At 47.5% G+C, this 19,632-nt stretch overlaps 1 protein-coding gene across 1 annotated transcript in view; it reads left to right on the top strand.

Annotated features, from left to right (window-relative positions):
• C8a (complement component 8, alpha polypeptide) overlaps positions 1-16,652 on the top strand; it is a 67,586-nt gene extending 50,934 nt beyond the window's left edge. The window contains 3 exon segments of the mRNA XM_005398770.1: positions 10,259-10,315; positions 11,596-11,769; positions 16,501-16,652. Of these exon segments, the coding sequence (XP_005398827.1) occupies positions 10,259-10,315; positions 11,596-11,769; positions 16,501-16,652 (383 nt within the window).
• Positions 16,653-19,632: the final 2,980 nt, after the last annotated feature.

Raw genomic sequence — 19,632 nt, 5'->3', positions numbered from 1 at the left:
ATTATGTTCTGCCTGCAGTGGCCACTGCTTTTGCTGTGGACTTGGAGCCTCAGCAATCATGCTTCCTCCTCCACCTGCCCATTTTTTGATCAAGGTCATTCATTTCTGTCTCTAGTGCTTCATCCAGTTTTGGAGGAACCAGTATTCCCATTTATCAAGGTCACTTTGAATTCTCATCTCCATCGTTCAAAGAGTTAACAACTCTGCCCAAATCAGAGCCTGCTTTCCATCATCCCTGCCCCAGATAGATGCCGGACAACGGTGACCCTGGAAGGACCCTTCCAGCAAGCATGTACATCTAACCATCACTGATCATCCTCTGGCCATCAGAGTCCTTCAACCAGCTGGTCACCTGTGACACACAACAGGGAAAGGCCACAGAGACAGAATTAAACACCCAACTCTCAATTATACCTTTATCTCCTCTTCTTTTATTTAGCCTACTTTCCTAGCCTGCCATTCAACAAATATTAAGCATGTTTAACATGGGAAGCGCAGTCTAGATACCAACATGATTAATGCATGGCCCCTCATCAGGGGGTTCATAGAAGGTAACACGGTTTTGCTTTGATATTACCATCTGATTATAGTCAGGAAAGATTTGTTTCGTGGACAGCCACATTGGTTACCACCCAAAGTGAACTAACAATTTATTTTCTTATTCACCGTACTTAAAATCAAACAAAGTATTTGGTTTTAATAAAATATATTCACATATAATAACTCCTAATATTTGTAAAGCAAACATACATTCACATCTGGCATTCAAACTGATCTTCATTAAAGCTTTCAGAGAAATTGTATGATTTTTTTCTGAGTTTACACAGAGAACTGAGGTCCCAAGAGCTTAGGCAAACAGCTTGACGTTACTCAGTATTGAACCAAGATCTTCTGGTTTAGGTTTTGCGTCCCTTTCCCCATACATTTTGTCATACATTCTGATGCCATATTCCAGAGACTTAGAGTCCAGCAGTGATAGTAAGACAGTCACTGAGCATTTTCTAGGTTGTGGAGACTGGGTTAATCACTTCAAATGCACCCTCTCACTTAATCAGGAGACATCTGTGGAAGGGATACAACAGTCTCCCATTGGCAAAGAACTAAGGTTTAGCAATATGAAACAATATGTTCAACATCACACAGCTCTATCAGTGGAGTCAGGGGTTAAACTTTGAGATCTTCCATCTTAACCAGACTGCTGTAGTATCTCCAGCATGTTGTGACCCAGAGTTTTTCTAACCACAATTCATTAGTAGTTTCTCAAAGAAAGTTAGTAGGTCCTTGCTAGCATTTAATAATGTTTAATCAAACATAATACAATAGGATGGAAAATATCAGAGTGCATCAATCAAAGCATAGTTAAGTATTGAAACTTCCTTTAGCTAAATATGTGCTGGCTGGATAATGACATGAAACATATTTCCTACTTTTAGAGGTGGTCAAGAGTTCCAAAAAACACTTAACAGTGTACTCTACTGATAGCAGACATGTATTTAATCATTTTAAATGAAGGAAAAATCAGCAATAGCCATTAGAGAGGCATTGCAAAGTTTGTGGATCAGGATTCTCTAGAGAAAGAGAAACAATGGTATCTCTATAGAATTGTGCACACTTATGTAAAACCATTCAATCATACATATTACAATCAAAGGGTCTTGATCATAAAGAATTGGCTATCACAATTATAGAATCTTGTGGGATATCAAGACCTTCTATCAGGTAGAGACCCAGGATAGCTACTTAGCAGTAAGTACTTACTGAGCAGCCATGATTTCTGGGAAGCTAGGATGAAGCACGCAGATCCCTACCTACAGGAATTTACAGTTAGTTGGGGGCTAAGTATACAGAGTGCTTGAACAGAAAACAATACAGTACAAGCACAAAGGAGGAAGAAGCCCGCCTTTTCTGACCCTCCTGTTTTCAAGGCCCCAAAAACATTCAAATCTTTTCCAAAATAGGCACTCGCTTGGTGAAGAGGGAGCAGGGCTTTCTCAGTGGGGCAGGTGGGGAGTGACTGCAGCTGCAAGTGGGTAAGTGTGAGCAACAGGAGAGCATCTAGGTCCACTCAAGGCTGGATTCTGCTGGGAGGCTCTAGTTGGCCCAAAGGTGGTAGGTTATTGTTAAACTGTTAGGAGGTTCACCCCTGGGCCAGTGCAGAAATGAGCACAGTCTGGTGGGTGGGTCACACTGGAAAGCTGATGGTAAAAGTGGTCAGGACTTGGAGTCAGAGAGGCCAGCCAGCTGCAAGGGCCATGCAAAGACAATGCTGGTCACCCCTGGTCTTGGGAGAAATGGCCCACACCCACGTCAATATCCAAAAAATGGCCCACACCCACGTCCAAGTGAGCGTGCTCGAGCCATGCTCAGACCTTCAGTCACAGGGCTAACTGCACTGTCCTGGGTACTTTGCTGGTCCCTGAGCAAACCGTTCCCACTTTCTTTTAGGGATGCAGCACCTCTTCCTACTCCTGGTCCCCTCTTCATCTGACTAGTGCTTCTGTGCCCTGGGTCTCTGCCTCACCTTGGTAGGCTCTGAACAGCCATTCTGACACCCTGGTTCTGGGGTGGGGTCTGTTGTAGTGCATCAGTGTCCTTGGGACTCCACTGTCTGTGTTACACTGTTGCAACCGCCAGTTTTCAGAGTTCCTCCTATTAACTGCATCAGTAAGGTCTCGGCCGGAGGTCGTGGCTCACCCACCACAGGGATCTGGTCTCTTTCCAGCTGCAGTGGATCAGAATCCAAGCCTCTGTGTGTTGTCCATATTCTCTGAGCTCTCCCTTGCACTCTGAAGAGTCAGGGGATGGTCTCTTAAAAGGTCTGAGCTGAACTGGACAAAGAGGGGGTGAGGTACACAGAAATCAGGATTGTGAAGTCCCTATTTTTTGTGGCTAACCTAAGGGGGATGGCCCAGCAAGGCTTTTGCTGTGTCCGCTAACCAACCAGTCACCCCGAACAGAGAGTCACTGGATTCTAACAAGCTTCAGGCTTTATCCCCAGTTACCATGACAACCAGGCTTCACAGTGATGGATAGTATTGATTGACTGACAGGCTCCTGGTGTCTTGGCTCTGTCCCCATCCCCCTTGAGTCATCTGCATACACATGGAACTGAGATGCTCGGTACCATCCTTCTTGCTTTGCCCTCATTTTGAATTTCCACCTCTAATATCATTGAAAATAGCTTCCTTCATGAAGGAGAAAAGCTGAGATAGACTCAGAAATCTTCCAGAGCCACCCTTAGTTGTCTCCTGCATAGACAATAGGATGTGGAGAGTGAGCAGGGCCTTTGGACACAGGTCTTAGTCCTATTCTGCTTGTTTATTTACCTACAGTGTAATTTTAGGCAAGAGACTTAAGTTTAAACTATCTTGATGTATTACTCTGTAAAATGAGAATAGCCATTCCTGTTGTGGGAATGGTAAGTGAATAACAGATGTGAAATTCCCATCCAGCTTCTGTAGGTACTTATCCAACCGAGAGTTGTCTCAATCCTCTCTGCTCCCCAGGGGCCTCACAGATTACACTGCACAAATGTTGATTAAGGAAACTCCTGACAAACTCCTCTGCCCTCATTATTCTCTCACCTTCTAGATCAGAATTAGGAGCTGAGGGCCCAAGGCCAGCCTGCAGCCTATCCCCTGACAGAGATGAAAGCAGCACTTTACCACTATCGCTAGGCACAAAGTTGTACACGCTGCGTGGCCGGGGTTAACGCTTTGACCCTCCCAGCAATCCTAGGAGGTGGCAGCTGTGAAAATCCTCTTGTTATACGTGGGAAACTCAAGAACAGAGAGGTTAAACAACTGCCCAGATACCAAGTAGGCACGGATGGAGCTCCGGCCCAGGCAGTCTGCATTTCCGATGCTGGCCTTTGGTGTGCTGTCTCTTGTCATGACCACCTAGAACAGCTGGAGCCCCTGGGCAAATCCTGATCTGAGAGAAGGAAGACCAGTGCTGCACCCGCACGTTGGCCCAGAGAGCATGGCTGACTTTCTCTGAGCATCTTTCCCCAAAGAGGTCATCAGGGAGGGAGAGGGCTGGCGTGGCTCCCTCCGTGACTGCATCCCTATGCTGACCTGTGGTGAGGGCCTCTCTGCAGGGCACCCCAAGCTGGAGCACATGGAGCACCCCGTGAGCTGGGTGTAGCATACCTTGTTTCTGATTCTTGGGCTTGTTTTTTCTTTTTTGGTTTTTTTTCTCCGGTACCGGGAACCGAACTCACAACCTTGCGCTTGCCAGGCAGGCGCTTTGCCGCTGAGCTAAATCCCCAGCCCTTGATTCTTGGGCTTGTTAAGTGTGGGATTTGGGGCAAGGTACCTAACAATGGCAGCTAAGACTTGTCCAGTACCTAACTGTGCCAACACTGTGTTTAGGAACTCACTCATGGGAACTATTATCATCCCCATTTTTAAAGATTGGGAAAATGAGGCACAAAGTTAACAACTTAAGTCTCATTACTAGGGAACGGTAGAACCTACCGTCCAGGGTTCACTCTGTGAACCATAGTGATTACTAACATTGCCAGTGAGCTTGTGGTGTGGGCAAATCCTCCTTGCCTACCAGAAGGCTAGAGTCATAGAATGAGGTAAAGGGATGAAACAGAGAAAAGTGCCTCATAAAATATCAACTGTTGTTTTTCCGTACTGGGGAATGAACTGAGGGTCTTGAGGGTCTTCACGCTGAGCTCTACCCTCAGCCCCTTCTCATTTTTTATCTTGAGACAGGGTTTTGCGATGTGGCCCAGGGTGGGCTTAAGTTTGTTATCCTCCTGACTCAGCCTCCCTCGGATTTCTGGGATTAAAGTGTACACAGCCACACCCAGCTAAAATATCAACACTTAAGCAAGCATAAGTTATAAAGCTGTGATTTATATCTTCAACAAAGGAAGATCTGTGACTTGTAAAACATTTTAGAGCTATTGTCTACATAGGTTGGGATCAGCCAGTCTCTGAGACCTCTTAGGTGCTGGGCACATGCCAAGTGTTCTGCTGACCCTTGCAAAAGCAAGAGATGACAGACAGGCTTGCAGTTTCATAAGAAAAACAAGGCAACAAGTTGAAAGGCACAACTAAGGTATATTAAGTGCAATACTGGAGGAAAGCATGGGGGTATTACAGGGACTCTGAGGCAGCTGTCAGGAGCTCAGCAGAGAAACCAAATGAAAGAAATATGGAGCCTTTCCTCCCGGGAAGAACAGCACAGGCCGAGGCACAGAGGAACTCCCACCATTCTCAGGTCCTTGGGGAGAAGCGCTCGTTTTCTTGATTCAGTGGAGGCATAAAGGGGCCAGGCGAGATAACCGGTGTCTCCCAGCCAGCCTGGGAAACAGATGAACCAACTGTGTTTCCCAGTGTGACACAAGACATGGACTACAGGACTCGCTTTTCTTTTTAGGCTGTCTTTAGGGGCAACCAACATAGCGAAGCAACATAGCAGAGAGATCATAGCAACCTGAATACTATTTGTTTGTTGCAAAGAGATAAATAATGCATTGCACCTGCTGTTTTCCACCTGATGCTTTTCATCTGAGGGGTGACAGAGACTTCCTGTGTTCTGGCACCCTACAAATCAAGCTGCCTGATTCTGCCCCAGAGCCACATGGATGCAGCAGCTTGGTGAGGAGGGGGAGGAGGGGGAAAAGGGGAGGCCTCTCACGTCTGTACCCTCCCCAACCAAGACCAAGGGGAAACTAACAAAGACATGGTGGCTGGAGACACGGCCTTGGGTCTCCTGGGCTGCAAAACTGGCACAGAAGCAGCTATTCTTGGAGCTGGATTAGAGTAGGAAGAAACTTGGGGCCTCACCCCACACTTCCTTGGGGTCATGACTGTTCACATGTCCTTCCTCTCTGGAACTTAGGTCATGCCGACCTCTCTGCCTCAGTCTGCCCCTGAGGAAATCTCCTCACCTTGCGGCATGAATCAGGGTCCTCTCACAGCACAACTACCTGTTTGTGGGCCCACTTTCCACCCTTGACTCTAAACTCATTGGTGCTCCTTAGTCCTTTTTTTTTTTTTTTTTTTTGTCTTTTTGAGACAGGGTTTTGCTATGTAGTTCAGGCTGGCCTTGAACTTACTTTGTAGCTCAGGCTCGCCTTGAACTCACAGCAGTTCTTTGCCTCAACCTCCCCAGTGCTGGGATTACAGGCATGCGCCACCACACCTGGCCTCCTTAGTTCCTTTTAAAAACAATTTCCAGGATGCCTGTTCAAAGTAAAAAATCATTAGATGCTTAATAAAGTTGCCTCAGACATTCTCAAAGTGGTCTAGTGTATTCTCATAGAATCTCAGCATTAGAGGACTCCTTATAAGACCACTGATCTTTGTGACTCTTTAAACCTTTCTAGTGTGTCAAGACAGGCAGGAGCTGGCCCCTGTTTAGTCTCCACCACTGATGGGGGAGCTCACTGCCTTCCAAGACAATTCCTCTCTGAAAGAGAGATCTTTCTTCACCCCTCTATACAAACTGCCTCAGTCCCTTCAAACACTTTCCAAAAATGTGGTATTGGATTTCTTCATCCTCAGGCTTTTTCTTCATTTAGTGCTCCCTGAATTTTTTTATTTTTTATTTTCGTTGTAAGAGTGCTTAACAAGACACCTACCTCCTTAACAAAATTTGAAGCGTGCAGTGCGGTAACTCTTAACTACAGGGATGATGTCATACGGATCTCCAGAACTCATTCATCTTCCATAATTGAGATTTTATGTCTATTGATTAGCAGCACTCCCTTCCCCCAGCCCCCACCCCCCAGCCCCCGGCCACCATAAGTGTCTCCTTAATTCTGTGGCTTTGACTACATTATGTTCTTTGTAAGTGGAATCATGTGGGCTTCCTCCTTCTGGGGCTGGCTTCCTTCACTAAGCATCATATCCTCAAGATTTGTTCATGTTGCCGCATATCAGAGGATTTCCTTCTTTTCAAAGGCTCAGCGATGCTCATTGAAGGAAGTCCTGTTTTTTTTTTTGTTTGTTTGTTTGTTTTGTTTTTTTTTTGGTTTTTCTCCGGTACCTGGAACCGAACTCATGACCTTGCGCTTGCCAGGCAGGCGCTTTGCCACTGAGCTAAATCCCCAGCCCCGGGAAGTCCTGTTTTCTTACTTCCTGTACAAAGTGTGGCTCCCAGAAGTTTGAACAGGCTCTGGGCTTCTCACAGTGCAGAGGAGTGTGAGATGACACTCCCTTTACTTTACCAGTTATAATTCTTACCTGACTTCCTCATCCTCCTGAGCTGAACATCATCTAAAACCCCATGGCCTCATCCCTGGTTCTTCTGCTGAGTGCCATCCACTCCTCAACCTGCTCTTGCCTTTGGTATTTGGTCCTCAGGGTAGAACATTACAGCCTTCTCGGCAGAGTCTCATCTTGCTTTGTGTGGTCTGGCATCCATCCAGTCTCCTAAGGGCTTTTGGGATACTGATCACTTACTTGAATTGCCGTAGGCTTTTCCTACCCCTTATTCTGTGGGGATCTGAGGAGCCTGGCTGCTGCATCAGGCTGTCCCTGAAATGAGCTAGTTACCAGCGCCCCAATCAAGCCACCAGAAGTTCTTCTTGGACCACGGCACTCAGGGTCTGGTCCTGGATTCATTGCACATAGGAATCACCTGACATACTTATGTAAGATACAGAGTTTAAAAAAAAATACAGGGTTTTTTATTTATCAGAAAGAATCAGAATTGAAGGAAGTGGGGCCCAGGAGTTTGGACTCTTAATCACCTTTCAGTTGATCTGAGTGGATAGCCAGATCTGGGAATGACCAGAGTTCAATGAGTTCAAAAGCCCAAAGATACTATCTGTGGAGTCTCTCCTGATGGGATGGGTGTGGAGCAATGATCCACTGACATAGATTCTATACATCCAGTCCATCTATGCGGGTTCTAGAGCTATGATCCATCCACCAGGCCACACAAGTTTGATGTGCTGGCTCCAGACCTTTATCTGCTCCTTCCTCCCTCTTATTCTGCCTTCATCTTACTGTTTTTGAAAACCCTGTTTCAGCTTCCAGGCCCTGAATTCTGATACAGGTTTGACCTATGCCCCCCATACCAGCTTATTGTTCTTGGTTTCCTATGGGCTTCCTGCAGACAGCTCTGATTTTGGCTTGTCTTGCATTTTGTGGTGAGAGATTCCTCTTCTAGCCCTGGCATAGTGAAACAAGCAACCCTCAGGGTACATGTTAATCTTTAGTTGGTACATTGCCCCAAACCCACCAGCTTATTCAGATTCACGTATTCACATTGGTTTATTCGCACAACGCCTGCATTAACTGGTACTGTGTACCGGTGATGTTACACAGTAGGTGCTCACTAACTTTTTCTCTCTAACAGCAGAATTCTTTAATCTGATGCAATAACTGGGATTAGTGAAAATACTGCAGGCTCCTGAGCAAGACAGACGGGAACAGGAGCCTCAGCTGTACAGCCTTAGGCAAGATAATTAACCTTCATGAACCTCAAGCATCTTGCCTGTAAATGAGAAGTGAAGCTCAGTGTCTGAAAGCACTTTGGCTCTCACAGTGTGATTCCTTAGGAGTCACGGACCTCCCCTTCCAGGCTGGGACCCTGTTTGGGGGTCCTCAGAAGGCAATTCTTTGCAGTCAAGTCTCCCAGCTCCAATCAGCCCAGAATTCTCCTCTGCTGGCAGCCCGTGGTGGACTGTGGGCAGATCCTGCAGGAGCGTAATTACCCCACCGGCGTCCTCCAGCCCCCATTAATCAGCCGGTCCTGTGACTTTAACTCGGAGGCAAGCAATCACTCTTGCTTCTGCTGGTGAATTCTTTTCATCCACTTTTGTTTATCACTGTTGAAGCATTTTTAATCAAAACAATTAAATATGCTAAATCTTCCTCAATTAGTTATGCATTAAAAATTAAAAGTGCTTGAGTGGAAATGGCTCAGTGCTGAGTGCTGGTACTCAGAGCGCTTCCCCCAGGCATCGCCAGCTTGGGAGGGATTTGGAAATGCGTGCACGGGGGTCACAGAGGGTGCATCTTTCCATAAATGGGAAGCTGTGGCCCAGCAGTGTCAGGGCCCCTTTCCAATCGCAGAGAAAATCAGTGACTTGACTTGAAGTTCTAAGATTTCTTCCATCAGAAACGCTTATCAAAGGGCTTGTGGCAATCGTTTATTCCCTCTTTTTTCTCTTTACCAGTGATTTATTTTCAATACTTACCCAAATACTGTACCACGCAGACTGTGCTGCTGCGTAGATGAGACAATGGTAACAGCCACACCTGTGGTCTCACAATTTTGCAGCTTGGTGGAGGTCCAGGCCGGTTCTCAGCACCCCCTTGAAAATCTTTAATCGAATCCTTAGCTCAACTAAATGACAAGCCTAAATTATATTTCCCTTTGTGCTTGCCAGAATAACCCTAGGGTTAGAAATTATTTTATACTTATAGATAAAGCAATGTTTCAAAGTGCATATGGTAATTTACGACTTCCAGAGGACCCCATTCACTAGAGATCAAGTTGGCCTCTGCAGTGTGGTCCTGCTCCAGTCTGCTTGTCTAGCCCTGTCTTGCCAGGTGGACCTGCCTTGGCTGCTAGTTCTGTGCATGGCCAGGCTGTAGTTCAGGCCTGTGGCTTTCCTGCTTCAAGCATTATTTTCCCCAATTTAAAAATGCAGGTTCCTTGGAGGGGCCTTAGATGTGGACACCTTCAGAGCTAGCCAGCGTGGGACTGACAGGGCTTGTGGGGGCCTAAGAGCAGGCAAACTTCTCACGGTGATCTGTTCGTATCCTGGCAGGACTCTGACCCTCTGGGGTATGAAGAGGACCTGACAAAAAAAATTATAATGAATATGATCATTGAGGCTTAAACAGAAAGCATTAGTAGCTCTGACGATGGTAAAGATGATTCTGACCCAAAGAGCTGCATGAAGTAACTGGTATTTGCATAGGAGCTTAAGTAGACTTTGGAAAGATGGGAAAGGGGGAGAGAGGGAAGCATTTATACTGATGCCCAGTGGCCGGGGGAGATGGATGCCTCAAGGGCAGTCAGGAGAAAGTGGGCAAAGCGGAGACAACTAGCATTTTTGAACAACTAGTACGTGCAATACATATCCTTCCTCATTTCAGGAAGCATTTGGGTTGGGACTAGACAGAGGAGAAAATTGATTGGGGGTAAAAGCGCTGGGACTTCAACCCAGATCTCCAGGACTCTAAGGCTAAAGTTAGCTTTTACAACTGTGAGTTGGTTGCACCATAGCAACTGTCACCAGCTCCTCAGCAGTTTCCATTTCTCTGTCTCCCTACTGCAGGTGTCACCAGCAAAGATACCAAGAAATGCCTTGGAGGTGCCCTGGGCCTTGAGTATGGCAAGAACAAAAAAACTGAATAATGTTTATTGGAGAATTTTGTAGGGGGGCTGGGGATTTAGCTCAGTGGCACAGCGCCTGCCTGGTAAGCCCAAGGTCGTGAGTTCGATCCCCGGTACCGGGGGGGGGGGGGGGGAGAATTTTGTAAAAACTCTGGACCGGGAAAAGTTGACAAGTGTTTAGCAATGGGCCTCCAAATTGGGGCAAAAAGTGACCCCTCCAGCTGATTCCACTTCAGGCAGTAGTCACACTGGGCACTCATACCCAAAACCATGACCTGTATGTAGTGGTTCTATTTTAAATCTACCATGCTCTGAAATCACCTTAGAGATGCTTGACTATATCTTAGGCACCCTCCTAGACTTCAAGTTCTAGACAAAAATATAAGCAAGAATGGGGATGAAAAGAATAGAAAATGATCTGTTGAGCTGATGGCTTGTCAGGTAACAGAGGGAGGAAACAGGTCTACTTGCAGAGGAGAATATGATTATCAACTCCAAGCTAAAAGAAAAATGATGAAAGGAGGAATATTCCCTTATCAAGGAATATTCTCTCAACAAGAATATTAGGTGGCATTTTCTGAACGAGTCGTTGTGGATGTTCCTGTATTCACTGATTCATATTCACTCATCAAACATGTATGGAGTGTATTTTTTCTAGGTGAGAGACACAGAAGATTCAGGAACCATAAAAGGGTTTCTAGTGGAAGGTGAAACACATAGTAAAGAGTCCCATTACGTCCATTGTGCTAGATTCTCAGACCTTGGGACCCTAAGTCAGATTGCTTCCCCTTTGCCATCCTTCCACTCACCGGGCAAACATTTGCCCTTCTGTACAGTTCACCCCTTCTGCCCAAGGAATGTCTGACACTTGGTTCTCCGTGCCCTCACTGAGCCCTTTGGTGACATCCCTCACAGCACTTACATTATTTGATTGGACCTCTTTGGCATGCATCAGGTGCTGAATAAACATTTGACCTAGAAATGGATGAATGGATGAATGAATGAATGAATGGATGAATGGATGAATGGATGAATGGATGAATGGCCATCCATTGTCCCTTCCTCTTTATCTTCCTTATTGGGCTGGGCTGTCTGCTGTGCTCCAGAAGAGTCTCTTTCTCAGTCTTGGTCCTGTCTGCCCTGCTAGTCAGCCAAGCCGAGTAGAAGGAAGGCATCATCTTAGAAAAGAGCCCAGGAACACTGCTCCATGCCTCATCGCTGGCCAGCCGGTCATTTGGCCTTGGGGGAATTGAACTGATGCAGTGGTCTTCTTGACAGCAGAAGAAAAGAATGCCATAGGTGTGGAACACGTCGTTGTTCAAGTGCGAAGTGGCAGTGCTGCAGGATCTGGGGGCTTGACACAAGACAGCAGCACCATTACACACTGCTCCTGGGGCAGATCATTAAAGTATAATCCTGTTGTCATTGATTTTGAGGTAAGTCTTTTCGCAGGTAAGGAAACCCACATCCATGTGGAATGAAAGTGAAGCAGAGCAGATCATTTTATATTTCTGATTATGAACCCATCAAAGAAGAAGATGAAATGTAATGGCACACTGATCTGGTGGTCTGGCCCAGGCCTCCAAGAGGCAGGGCAGGACTTTGGACACCACCCGGGGCAGTACCTCCAGTATTGCCAATAAAAAAAGGAATGTAAAAACCATTCTTAGCTCAAAGGCCAGACAAAAACAGGCAGTGGGTTAGGCTTAGATCTAGGCTATAATTTGCTATCCCTGCTCTAAATTATCTCCCCATCAGTAAACAGAGAATCTCTGACAGGTATTTCCCCCATGGAAAAGATTAGGAACCTGAGGCCAGGGAAATCTTATTTAAGGACACAGAGCTCCTGTGTGCTTGGATTTCAGGCCGTTAGACTGCTCATCCAGTGCATATTTCTGTCTGTCCCCTTGCCAACAGTGGTTTGCAACTGTGGTGTGCAACCTTGCTCCCCGGAGATACGTGGCGAACTTTAGCAGGACAAGGGAAGTGACACTGGCACCTAGGGCTCAAGGCCAGCGGTGCTGCTAGCTTCCCTGCAAGGCACAGAACAGCCTGCAGGAAACCGGTCACCGTACAGCCAAAGCTGAGAAAACCTGGCTTAACTCACTAACCTCACACAGATGGAAAATCAGGGTTAAACTGGGAAGGACACGGATTGTTCTAGCAGCTATCAAAACACTTCTCTTAATATACAGAAGAGTTCACTAAATACAAAGTTCATGTTTCAGACTTTTCTAGTGAAATATAGAGTGATTGTTTTTCTAACCATTCCTTCTCTACCCTTGCTCATTTTTCTACACACCTGTATTAAAAATCACAGGTATGGAGATACCTCAAAAATACATACCAACAGTTAAGCCCAAAAGCCTATTATTCTCTGCTTTCTATGAAGAGAAAGGTCAGATGGATTAACCTTGATTTCATTTCTTCTCCAATAAGTAAGGGACCACTTTCACGCACCTGTAATTCACAGAGGGTCTGAAAATTGCTATCATCAAGCTATTAGTGATTTGGCCAAAAACTGTAAAATTGATATCAGGAGAAATATATAAACTTTTATGGTCACAAGGTGAACTTTGTGTTTGCCTTGAGCAAAATGTCGAAGGGAAGTCTGAGGTTCACAACTTGGAGACGAAATATTGTCTCTGGGAGAAAGAGCTCTGTGCTTGGAAGAAGAAAGATACAGTTGGGATCACAAGTCAGTTACCTCTTCCATGAGTGGCCTGGAGCCCTGGTCTGTGGGGTAATATCTTAATCACCAGGTTAGGGAGAGAGGAGCAGGAACTTCATAAATCAAAAGAACAGTCCAACATGGAGGCTAAGGAACCAGCTCCAAAGTTCATAGCTGGCAAATGACAGAGCCCAGTGTGAGCCGCCCCAGACTGACTCCGGCACCAGAGACCACACCACAACCACAGCGTCCCCAAGTAGTATGGACTCAGCACAGTAAGCCACTGTCAGGGTTGAGATTATGTAAGCGATGCCGCTCGCATTGTGCTTTAAAAGGTGGAAGCCCCCAGAGAGATGAAGGATGAATCAAAGAAAAGAGGACAGACAAAGAGACCAGTTAGGGGCTATTTGGGACCTGATGTCCAGAGCAGAAGCCATGTCCTACTCACTTCCGCTTCCCCAGAGCTCACGGTGTTCGTGTATAGCATGCACTTAGATCAGTGAACACAGAGTCAGATTTTGTTATGTACATTAGTGGCGAGGCTATGTATTACTGCATGTTAACATGTTAGTTTATGTTGCATAGCTGAGTCATTTCCCTCCTCTGTGTCTGTTTGCTCATCTGTAAAATGGGGGCAAGATCATTGCCAGTATCTTCTGAGCTCGAACATCCTAAGAACCTTCCTTCTCCAGCTCCCTCCTCTCCCTGAGGTCCCCCCACTCCCACCAGGGAGTGCTTCCTTCCCACTTCTCGAGGGCTCCAGATGGAGATGGGGGGCTGAGTGCTGAACCTCACATCAAGGTCAAAGGGCAGCTGAGTCAGCTTCAGCCAGGGCTGCAGGGCAGCCCATCCTGCCCACATCCTGGCCCCAGGGCCAAGCTCCCTAAATTTCCAGTAAGTGATTTTCTACCGTCAGCTGGGCCCCAACCAGCCCAGATGTCACCTGCCTGGTGACTTCTGCCATGGCCCCTGGCCACATGCCAAGGTCTGTCACCACAGATCTTCCTGTCCTCATTTCCAGGAACCAGTCAAGGCTGTGACAGGTGCCCTCTGCCCCACTGTGGCTCCGTCCTGTCACTGATTTTGGCAAATCATTGTCCCTCCTGGGGCCTCAGGTTCCTCTGGAGAAAAGCTTTCGTTGTTCGGTCCCGTTGGGACGCAGCGTGGCAAGCATGCCGAGGTTCGCCACGGGCATGTGCAGTTTGAACAACACTGCCTTGGGTCAGAGTTTTTTCTCTTTTTACTATCATCACATCTAACTACTGAACAAAGAGCCTCACTTTATATTACTCTTCCCACTCTTCTACAATGGTATCTCACTTCTTCCATAGTCATACACATTCTTGGAAATGGCTACTCTTCCCGTTTTATAGTAAAAGAGGACTGGGCTCAGAGAGGGGCAGTTAAGACTGGTAGGCCACACAGCCCTGAGGTAAGCAGCGTTGATTGCTTTCACTGTGTGACAGCCTTTCCTTTGCACCACCTTCCTCATCCTCCCTAAACCTGGGAGCAGATTGCTTGTTCTCCTGAGGGAGGGAGGCTCCACGTGTCACAGGGCAGAGATCACACAGCTGGAGTAGGAGAGCTAGGATTTGAAGCCAGGCTCTCGGACATCAGATGCAATGCTCTTCCTCCTACACCTACTAGTTCTCAGCCCAAGGCAGCAGTTTGGCTCGCAGGGGACCTAAATCTCTCCTTTGCTGGAAGAAGGTAGTACAGCTTGGGCCCCAAAGAGCTCTTTGGTAGGAGGGATTCTGAGAAGGTGACCCAGGAGAGCGAGTAGAAGCCAAGTCCTGAGGAAGGAGGAAGCACAGAGTAAGGCCTAACTGGCACACAGTCTCCTCTGGTGAGGTAGAGTTGCGGCCAGAAAGGTGGGAAAACTGGGAGAGAACAAGATGGTCATGCTGGGCAGAGACATCCTTGCCCCAGCGGCCGCGGCTCTGCTGACCTTGCCAGCAGGGTGCGGACGAGGTTGTGGCTCCCTTCAACCAGGCAGCTTTCCCGAGGGACCCAAGGTGAATGAAGGAATGAACAGAAATAATGAACCCCTACTCTGGCCAGCGCCAGCCATTCTGGCCACCTGCTGTGTATATGATCTCAGTATTTCCCCTGGAGCCCTACAAGATAAGTGACAGTGTTTACCTCAGTTTATAGATGAGGAAACTGAGGCAGGAAGAGGGTCAGGTCACCAAGTTAGGATGAGGTTGGGCATCTGCTCACCATCCTCTACTTATCCCCATTCTGAGTGTCAGGAAATTTGGGGAAGGAGAGTGGAGGCTCTGAGGCAATTTCAGTGGCTCTCGTTTTGGGGAGTGGGGAAGGGGTGAGGGCCAGTACCGTTTTCGGACACCTGACTTAAAGAGATGTGAGTCACACTATAATTATCTCCAAGATCCCTCAGGAGGCAACTTGCTGGAGCCATGTCCACACAGCAGAGACAGAGAGGGAGTACGGGCCGCCTGGTCATTCCTCTCCCAGGCCCAGTATCGGTCACACTGAGTCACATGCACACACAGTGGGCAGGGCCAAAGGTGGTCTTGGGGCCATCACACTGAACTCTCAGTCTGACAGAGAGAGCCTGACAAGGACATCTAAGGCTGGGGAGTCTGTCAGCCACCATGGAGACCCCAAGGATCTCCCCAGTAAACCTTTGCCTGTGGGGCCAAGTCACAGAGACTGGTGGGGGAGAACCCTGCTGTGGCTGCCCCATCAGGGAGTATAATTACAGAGCTGGAAGGGATGCAGGGATAATCTAATCCAATGCTGTTCACACTGTGATCTGAGGTGCCCTGGGGTCCTACGGCTGCCCCAGGGGAGGAGGGTAAGCCTGATAGAAACCCCAGCTTCAAATAGAACAGCTCTGTTTTCATCTGACTGGACTTTAGGGTCCACGAAGATGTCATTTAGGGAAAAAGTAGCATTAAAAATAATGATGAAAAACTCCGCTGGATGCGTCTATCTGTCTCACACTGCAGAATCAGAAACTCAGAGCTGCTCGGTTGCCCAAAGCTACCAAGCTGGCAGGAGCCAGCACCCTGGGCTGGTTTCTGGAGACAGTCCACACTTGGTGCAAGTGTTGGATGTTCTGTGCAGAGAATCTGTCACCCACTGTGGCGGTGTTGTCAGAATCTGAGGGGTCCAATTTGCAAACTCTTACACAAAAACCCAGCGATCCACCCTGGAGATGAGCCTGGCCCAGCCTGCTCTCAGAACCCTGATCAGGCTTCTCGAAGCCTCCAGTGGCTCAGTGTGCTTCCTCCAGAGAGCGCTCTCCCACCTTCCTGTGCTATCCATCTTCCATGGGACTGCAGATTCTAATTCATGAGATGGGCTCTCCTCTGCCCAACAATGGTCGAATCAAGTGCAGGCAGAGAGCACAGGGGTCTTGCTTGGCTACCCCAAGGCATCTCCCCAAGGAGGGACAGCAGCTGTTACAGTGAGACAGGACGGCCGTGCCTCCTTGCCTCCCAGCCTACTGCTGCACCCCGCCCTCCCTGGAGTTTTCTCTGCAGGAGCCAAAGCTGATGGTGGCTGGAGCTGCTGGAACTCCCAGTTTGCATGCAGAGCAGGCGCCCAGGAAAGGAGGAGAGCATGCGACAACCCTGTACCCCAGGACGGAGGTGCCCAGTACCCACGGCCGAGAGTGCAGACCCAGGCCTGCTGAGCACCCCTGGGCTTGTGTGGGGAGGGGCACTGTGGAGGCTGCACCTGCACAAGGGACTGGATACAGACGTCTTCAGCTAGAGGGATGCAAATCAACACAGACTGCTTTCCTTGTCCACCCATGGGATTGTAGATGTCTATGATGAAACCCAAAATTCTTCCAGCCTCTACCCACTGCCCAGTTCCAAAGCTGCTTCCATGTTTTAGGGGTTTGTTACAGTAGCATTTCCACTTAGGATCTTTTTTCTGTCCTAGTCCAGTTAGGCTCCTGTACCAATAATCCAGGTGGCTTATAAACAGAAATTTATTACCCTCCTGGAGTAGAAGTCCAAGCGCAGGCTGCCAGCAGCGGCTTCTGTGAAGGTCTTCATTCTGGTCCAGCATCCTTGTCTTTTTGCTCCACCCTCACACCATGGAAGAAGCCAGGGCATCTCTGCGGCAGGGATGGAGAGCCTTTTGGAGCTTTCGATGATAACAAGCAGCCGACATGGTTTGCCACCCCTGCTCTGTGGGAAGGGGTGGTTTCCTCCTTTAAGTCACCTAATCACCTCCTGAGGTCCAGCCTGTTCATACCAACACCTTGAGATTAGGATTTCTACACATAAATTTGGCAGAGCAGAGGTGGGGCACAACTATTCAGACCATAGCACAGACTGTCAGTCCCTTATGGTCTGTGACTATGTGTGACCTGTCCTTGCCCAAGGAACGGTAATCTTGAGGGCGGGAATCAGGTTTTGTGTCCTGATTTCAGCACTGTGTCCTCAGCACTGGGCCTTGCATACACTGGGACCTGTGCAGCATCTTGGGATGGATGAGTGAAGGGATTCAAGGGTCACATATGAGCTCGGTAGTCTGGGCGGCTTCCCAGACTGCCTGTTAGTTTCATGCTACCAAGCAACAAAAGGCCATTCTGGGAAGTCTCCCAGAAGAGAGGGTAGGTTTGATGCTTCCTGCATTCTCTGTCCTTAATCCTGTAAGAGTAACCAGAAGGCATCTATACACTCATCCCTTGGTATCCACAGGTTCCAGAACCTCCCAGAGAAACCACAGTCCATAGATGTTCAAGCCTCTTTTATTAAATGGCACGGTATTTGCATCTAATCTCTGTGTATCCTCCTGTGTATGTTAAAATCATCTCCAGGTCTCTTATAATGCCTAATAGTTAAACACCATGTTAATTTTTGTTGTGCTGAATTGTTTAGGGAATAATGATGAGGAAAATACCTGTACATATTCAGTACAGATGCAGCTCTCCCAGGCCTAACCGCATCTCTTTCCACAGTTGGTTGAACCCACTATGGAACCTCAGATACCGCAGGCTGACATACATGAAACAATCAGAGGTTGTGTTAGGGCCGTGGGAAATTAATTGCTGACTTAAATCCAAAATATATGGCACAGGGGCTGGGGATTTAGCTCAGTGGCACAGCGCCTGCCTGGCAAGTGCAAGGTCGTGAGTTCGATTCCCAGTACCGGAAAAAAAACAAAAAAAAAGAAAAAACAAAATATATGGCACAGAAAATAAATGCTGAACAGGCAGATGTGAAAGAGAGATTTATCTTCACCTAAGTATGTATATGAGACACCATGGGCTAGACCCAGAACTTGAAGGGTTTTTCAACCAGGTAAATGGGGGGAGGATGGTGTTCATGATATGTAAAAATCCATCATGAGACAGTTTGAAGGTGAGAAAAAATATGGGGGTCTGTGGTATGTGAATGGGAATTGGAAGGTAGTAAAAGCAAATAAAATGAGGTATACAAAACATTTAGCACAGTGCCTATAATACAGTAAATTTTTAGTGTCACCTTTATTATTATCATTATAAATGAAAGCATATGGCTTTAGAAGCTTATTTCTAAATAAACTCAGATCTTCTATCTGAAAGAAAAAGGAAGACTCCCTTATTGCTTTTCACTGTCATTAATTAATCTTTTACTTTTAAAATTAATTTCCGTTAAGAATTTACATCCATTATTTTCATGCTACCAACAACAAAAGGCCAAATGGCCAGGGCGAGCGGGCACGTACAGAGGACTTTCAGTCCTGATCTGGGGACAGCAGGCCCAGCCGTGGGTACACACTAGGAGCCCCTGGGGAGTTTTCCACACTTCGGCACCTGGAAGCTGCACCTTGCACCACTGAAGTCTGAATCACTGGGGGTGGGAGTCAGATGTCAGTAGTCTTCAAAACTCCCCAGGCGATTCCAAGATCTGCCAAGGCTGAGAGCCCTATAGAAAGGAAGAGTCACTATAGTTGGTGGGTAATGGCACGTGTGACACGCAGGACAGGAATGCAGAGGTCTGTCTGTGCTACTTCATCTAGTCTAATCAAAGACCCTGGGTTTCAAAGGACACTGAGTCTTAGCAAGACTGAGTCTCAAGGAAAACAGAGTTAGCAGCCCGGGCCTGGAAAGCACCACTGCCAGCTCCTGCCTGCCTTGCCCCAGTGCCCTCTGTTCTGGGTAGTCCCCTTGCCCATGGAGGGGTCTGAAGCTCAGACTGTGGTACAGAAAATGGAAAGGAACAGGAGACCAGGCCACCCCCTGGAGGCCAGCCCAGCAATCTGGGGGTGAGAGGAGAGGGTTTACCCAGCTATCTGGATCAGCTGTCAGCCAAAACCAACAGCAAAGTGATGCTGTTATGGTTTACTCAAGAGTGGCCCCCAAACTCTCATGTGGTCCAAGGAGGGGCTTTTGGAAGGGGATTGGATAATAGGGGCACTACAGCTGCAAAGGTGGGGATTGCTCAGAAGAGGCAGTCACTGGGGCATGACCCAGAAGGGCCTATCTTCATCCCTGGCTCTTCCCGTCTCTCTGCTTCTTGGCCGCCATGATGTGGGCAGCTTTCTTCCATAGCGGACCCTTCTTCCATGCATTTCTGTGTTTGAACCAGCCAACCATGGACTGAAACTTCTGAAACTGTAAGCCAAAATAAACCTCTCCTCTAAATTGCCAGTGTCTAGTGTTTTGTCCCAGCAAA

The sequence above is a fragment of the Chinchilla lanigera genome, unplaced genomic scaffold (assembly GCF_000276665.1).
Source record: "Chinchilla lanigera isolate Chin_1 unplaced genomic scaffold, ChiLan1.0 scaffold00063, whole genome shotgun sequence".
Taxonomy (NCBI): Eukaryota; Metazoa; Chordata; class Mammalia; order Rodentia; family Chinchillidae; genus Chinchilla; species Chinchilla lanigera.
The sequence above is the reverse complement of the archived record's forward strand: the minus strand, read 5'-3'. Positions and strand labels throughout refer to the sequence as shown.